This window comes from Poeciliopsis prolifica, unplaced genomic scaffold (assembly GCF_027474105.1).
Source record: "Poeciliopsis prolifica strain line A6 unplaced genomic scaffold, Auburn_PproV2 SCAFFOLD192, whole genome shotgun sequence".
Classification (NCBI taxonomy): domain Eukaryota; kingdom Metazoa; phylum Chordata; class Actinopteri; order Cyprinodontiformes; family Poeciliidae; genus Poeciliopsis; species Poeciliopsis prolifica.
Genome location: NW_026562567.1, coordinates 167568 through 173611, shown reverse-complemented (window position 1 = coordinate 173611; position 6044 = coordinate 167568). Strand labels below are relative to the sequence as shown.

The following is a 6044-nucleotide window of genomic DNA, read 5'->3' as shown; positions in this document are numbered from 1 at the left end:
GGGAGCTGGGTTTCCTACGTAGGGAGCTGGGTTTCCTCCGTAGGGAGCTGGGTTTCCTCCGTAGGGAGCTGGGTTTCCTCCGTAGGGAGCTGGGTTTCTTCCGTAGGGAGCTGGGTTTCCTACGTAGGGAGCTGGGTTTCCTCCGTAGGGAGCTGGGTTTCCTCCGTAGGGAGCTGGGTTTCCTACGTAGGGAGCTGAGTTTCCTACGTAGGGAGCTGGGTTTCCTACGTAGGGAGCTGGGTTTCCTACGTAGGGAGCTGGGTTTCCTCCGTAGGGAGCTGGGTTTCCTCCGTAGGGAGCTGGGTTTCCTCCGTAGGGAGCTGGGTTTCCTACGTAGGGAGCTGGGTTTCCTGGGTAGGGAGCTGAGTTTCCTCCGTAGGGAGCTGGGTTTTCTCCGTAGGGAGCTGGGTTTCCTACGTAGGGAGCTGAGTTTCCTTCGTAGGGAGCTGGGTTTCCTACGTAGGGAGCTGGGTTTCCTCCGTAGGGAGCTGGGTTTCCTAGGTAGGGAGCTGGGTTTCCTACGTAGGGAGCTGGGTTTCCTACGTAGGGAGCTGAGTTTCCTACGTAGGGAGCTGGGTTTCCTCCGTAGGGAGCTGGGTTTCCTACGTAGGGAGCTGAGCTTCCTCCGTAGGGAGCTGGGTTTTCTCCGTAGGGAGCTGGGTTTCCTACGTAGGGAGCTGAGTTTCCTCCGTAGGGAGCTGGGTTTTCTCCGTAGGGAGCTGGGTTTCCTACGTAGGGAGCTGAGTTTCCTACGTAGGGAGCTGGGTTTCCTCCGTAGGGAGCTGGGTTTCCTAGGTAGGGAGCTGGGTTTCCTACGTAGGGAGCTGGGTTTCCTACGTAGGGAGCTGAGTTTCCTACGTAGGGAGCTGGGTTTCCTCCGTAGGGAGCTGGGTTTCCTACGTAGGGAGCTGAGCTTCCTCCGTAGGGAGCTGGGTTTTCTCCGTAGGGAGCTGGGTTTCCTACGTAGGGAGCTGGGTTTCCTACGTAGGGAGCTGAGTTTCCTACGTAGGGAGCTGGGTTTCCTCCGTAGGGAGCTGGGTTTCCTACGTAGGGAGCTGATCCTCCGTAGGGAGCTGGGTTTTCTCCGTAGGGAGCTGGGTTTCCTACGTAGGGAGCTGGGTTTCTCCGTAGGGAGCTGGGTTTCCTCCGTAGGGAGCTGGGTTTTCTCCGTAGGGAGCTGGGTTTCCTACGTAGGGAGCTGAGTTTCCTACGTAGGGAGCTGGGTTTCCTCCGTAGGGAGCTGGGTTTCCTACGTAGGGAGCTGAGCTTCCTCCGTAGGGAGCTGGGTTTCCTACGTAGGGAGCTGGGTTTCCTGACAGAGAAGCTCAGTCATCCAGGAGGGATCAGACTAGAGCTGCTGCTCCTCCACATGGAGAGGATCCAGTTGAGGCATCTGGTCATGATGGAGGCTCCCTGTGAGGAGTTCAGGTCCCACCGGGAGGAGAGGAAGACCAGGGACCATGATCCCGGCCGGCCTGGGAACGCCGTGGGATTCCCTTGGAGGATCTGGAAGGAAAGGCTGGGAGAGGGAAGCCTGGGCCTCCATCCTTAGGCTGCTGACCCCGCTGACCCTGCTGACCCCGTGACCCGACCTGGATAAACGGCAGATGATGGACGGATAGAAATTTGAAAAAGAAAAAATAGCAGGATGAACGATGCAGAGTGTGCGACTGCAAGGGCTAATAATTATAGTTATTATGACAATAATGATGATAAATTGCCTCAGTTATGGATTCTTCCAGGTTGTTTTAGGAACAAAAAACTTTTATACTCTAATTTTCTATAAATAGTGTTGCTCATTATTTTAGACAATAAATATTAGTCTGTGGCTGCATTTAATATCTTAGTATTAGGTTTGGTTTATTTCAGACAAATCAATTAATACATTTAATATCTAATTTATTCAGGTTCCAGATGTTTTATTTTTTCCTCTGATTACTTTAATCATTCCTGGATGAGTTTTGGATTTTGTCAGTGAACTGATTTTATTGAAAAAGCTTTAAATGTTCATTTAATGATGAGTTTTAATGACTTTACAGGCTGAAAGGCAGAAACTATTTTCCCAGTGGAATCATAAAAAAACTTATTAATTATGATCAATAATGGATTTTTTATTAATTTTATCGTTACTTTTAAAGATAAAAACATTGGACCCGTAGAACCGCCTGCAGGGCCAGAAATGTTTGGGAAGAATCGGGTTCTTCCTGCAGGACCGGTGGGTCAGAACCAGAATCCAGTAACTTCACACATTTAATCTGTTTCTGTAAACTTGGACGGTTCTGGTTCCGGTTCTGCTGCTGCCGGAACCTCATGGATCTCCAGAGAAGAACCTTGTTCTGTTCCGACAGTAACAGTGAGGTAGAACCAGAACCAGAACCGGACCGGTGATGATGAATCAGCCCAGAGACTCGGTTTGATAAAAAACTGGATTGTCTCAGTTTATTGATCTGCCTGCTGAGGAAGAGGAGGAGGAGGAAGGCTCAGAAGTAGTTGACGACCCGGCGGATGGACTGGATGTTGGGGTTCTGGTTCTGGGCCTGCCACTCCGTCGGGCTGCAGTAGTTCCCGCGCTCCACGATGTACATCCGGCCCCGGAAGTTGGGCTCCTCGTACATCACCCAGCTGAGGCACAGGGAGGATCACAGGTTAGACACTCGGAACCGCAACCGGACCTTCACCGGACCGGTAGAAACCAGAACGCTGTGATGGTTGTGGGAGGACCCGGTCAGAACCCCAGAGGTTCTCCTTCAGGTTCCAGATGATCATGTGAATAAAACACTCCAGGATTACGGATGGGGGTTCTGGTTCGGCCCGCTTCACCGGTTCTGTTGATCTGCTTCCGACAGCAGGAAACGTGATGCTGATGATTCTCAATAACATCCATAATCCAGATTAAAACCTGGATGAATCTAAATTTGCCTTCAAATTCTGAGAAAAAAACAGAATCTGGTTTTGGACCAGAACCTCTGAAAACAAACGTTTGATCCGACTGACGTTGATTTGAAGAAGTAAAGACCCTCGTTGGTGTTTTTGTTGACCCAATATTTATGGGTCAACAACTGGGAGGCAGAGCCTCCACCAGCTCCTCCCAGTTCACCGAGCCGGTCCTGAACCAGAGTGAAACCGGTCCTGGACCAGAGTGAAACCGGTCCTGGACCAGAGTGAAACCGGTCCTGGACCAGAGTGAAACCGGTTCTGGATTAAACCAGAAGATCCTGGGAGATCCGGTTCCAGTCGGGTCCGTCACACCAAAGATGAAAAAAGGACTAGCTTCATGCTACTACCTGGCTACCTAACCTAGCATCTTGGAGATGATGCTAGGCTAGGCTAGGCTAGCAAAAAGAAGGGAAACAGACGTTGGGTCCCCAACAAAACGCCGACATTTAAAGACAAGCAAAACTGAACGAGTTGTGTGGAAACGGGCCGATCCAGGTTCTGGTTCTGTTGGAGTTTCTTCCTGTTAAACTGGAGTTTTTCCTCTCCACTGTCACTAGCACTTGTCCAGGAGACCCGGCTGATAACTGGGATCAGTGGGCCTGACCAGAACCAGAACTATGTTGCCTGTCATGGCGGATTTGGACCCTGAGGGGCCAAGCCGGTACCGGTTGTGTTCTGGTGGTGTGGGTGGTGCAGGACTCACGCTCCGTCTCCGTAGACCCTGACGGAGTTGATGCAGCTCTTGGAGAAGCCGCGGCTCTGCAGGAAGGGACAGTCGTCGCAGATGTCCATGCACTGACCGGAGAAGTTGCAGGCCTCGAACAGCTCGATGCGGTAGTGCTCTCCGTGCTGCGAGCAGAGAGACGGGTTAGTCTACGGACCTCAGAGCAGACGGGTTAGTCTACAGACCTCAGAACAGATGGGTTAGTGTACGGACCTCAGAGCAGACGGGTTAGTGTACGGACCTCAGAGCAGACGGGTTAGTCTACAGACCTCAGAGCAGACGGGTTAGTCTACAGACCTCAGAGCAGACGGGTTAGTCTACAGACCTCAGAGCAGACGGGTTAGTCTACAGACACTCTGGGCGCTCACCATGCGGATGGGCTTGCAGGATCCCATGTGGTCGTTGTGGGAGTTCCACCTCTGGAATTCTGGGTATTCTCCGTGCTCCAGGATGTACTGCTGCCCCCGGAAGTCCGGATGGTCGTAGCAGATCCAGGCTCCGCTCTCCACCCGGATGGAGTTCACTCTGAGCACAGGGAGGAAGGCTTTTATTGTGAAAAGCAGGAGGGAAATGAGCTGCAGACTGCAGAACCTTCGTCACCTGTTCATGAAGCCGCGGTCCTGGAAGTTATCGCAGTCACCTCTGACCTCCAGCTTCCTGCCGGTGAAGCACCGCCCCTCGTAGAAGGTGATCTGCAGGAGGAGCCGTTAGCCGTTAGCAACACCGAAACCTCTGTGCTTCTGTCCGGACGAACCGGGTCAGAACCGGCTTCCAGATGAAAGGATCTGAACCGGATCAGAACCAGAATTCAGTTCTGTTAAAACTCTTTCATCTGTTGCTTCTGCCTGACAAACATCAGCTATGGCCACGCCCACGCATGATGTCAATCTGACGTCACATCGGGTCAGAACTTTCCAGAACTCGGCAAGAAAACACCAAAACAGGGAGAAGAAGCTCCGCCCACCTCCAACCAAAGCTTTTAATTGGATGTGCAGCCTGGCCCCGCCCCTTCTTCCTCAGACATGAAGAATAGATTCAGCATCATGGATTGGTCAGAGCGCCGCCTGCTGGCAGGGAGCCGCAATGAGGGTGACAGCAAATCATGAGGCACAGTGAGTGGTTCTGGTTCTGATCCATTGAATGGTTCTGGTTCTCATCCTTTAAATGGTTCTGATCCATAAAAATGGTTCTGGTTCTGATCCATTGAATGGTTCTGGTTCTGATCCATTGAATGGTTCTGGTTCTGATCCTTTAAATGGTTCTGATCCATAAAATGGTTCTGGTTCTGATCCATTGAATGGTTCTGGTTCTGATCCATTGAATGGTTCTGGTTCTGATCCAGTGAGCTATTGCTTGTATTGCATAAATTTCCCTCTGGATCAGTTGATCCCTCTGACCAACCCAGAGCCGGATCAGCCGGTACCGGTACCAGTTACTCACCTTTCCAGAGTACTGCGACATGTTTCTGGTCCAACCCGTCCCTCAACCACTCACACAGTGTAACAGAGAAAAAGTTGGACGGCCCAATTTATACGCCGGGGGTCCGCGCGGCGCCAAAGGGTTCTGCTGAGTCAGCGACTCCCTTCAGGAGCTGCTGATTCTGCTGCTACCCACTCAATGGAAACTGCTGGGAGGGGCAGCTTTACTGGTCAATGGGGGCTGGGAGGACTGGGAGGGACACCAGAGACAGACCGGATGGGGACAGCAGAACCGAGACGTCAAGAAGAGACGTTCTGTCTGAAGATTGATGATGTCACTGAGCTCAAACATCCAATCATCATCCGTCCATTCTGTCTCCAGTCCATCACAGGAAGTGGCTCTCTGGTTTCTCCTGTGGACCCGATCAGAACCTGCATTCAGGTCAGAACTTTCTGAGGTGTAAGTGAACATACCCCCCTCCCCGCCCCCACTGGGACATAAAGGTGTCTGACTCATCTTAGGGCAATATTAATATAACTGAGCCAAAGAGCCACTTCTGTTTGCCTCTGTTCCAAATTATTCTACAAACTGGATTTAAGTGTCATAAAGACGACATTTTTTCTTGTGCCATTAAATTTATAGATGGTATTGTGTGTCACTGTAATTCATTTCTGAGAGCTGCTTGATCAGTTTAGCTCCATTAATGGAAATCTAAGGATGTTCCACATTATTCATCAGGATTCCAGCAGCATGGGAGGAGAAACGATCTCTGCTGATGAAACCATCAGAGAGTAGAGCCGCATGACAAGCTGTGAAAACATGAGATATTTAAGGGAAACTGAAGCGTTTTCATCGTACTGGGAAGAGATTCGTGGCTGATTGAGAACAAAGATGGTTTACAGACTAAAGAGGAAAGTTTCTGTTTGGTTCCTGGGATCAAGAGATCAGCTGCTGAAATGGACGC

General features: G+C 51.0%; 1 protein-coding gene across 1 annotated transcript; it reads right to left on the bottom strand.

The window, feature by feature from the left end:
• Window positions 1–2412: 2412 nt before the first annotated feature.
• LOC129356765 (gamma-crystallin N-B) lies at window positions 2413–5235 on the bottom strand. The gene is made up of 5 exons (XM_055026324.1): window positions 5102–5235; window positions 4262–4353; window positions 4030–4186; window positions 3641–3786; window positions 2413–2622 (listed from the first exon to the last, which is right to left on the bottom strand). The coding sequence occupies exons 1-5, from the start codon at window positions 5120–5122 to the stop codon at window positions 2481–2483; spliced, it is 558 nt and encodes a 185-aa protein (XP_054882299.1). The 5' UTR covers window positions 5123–5235; the 3' UTR covers window positions 2413–2480.
• Between the last annotated feature and the right edge of the window lie 809 nt (window positions 5236–6044).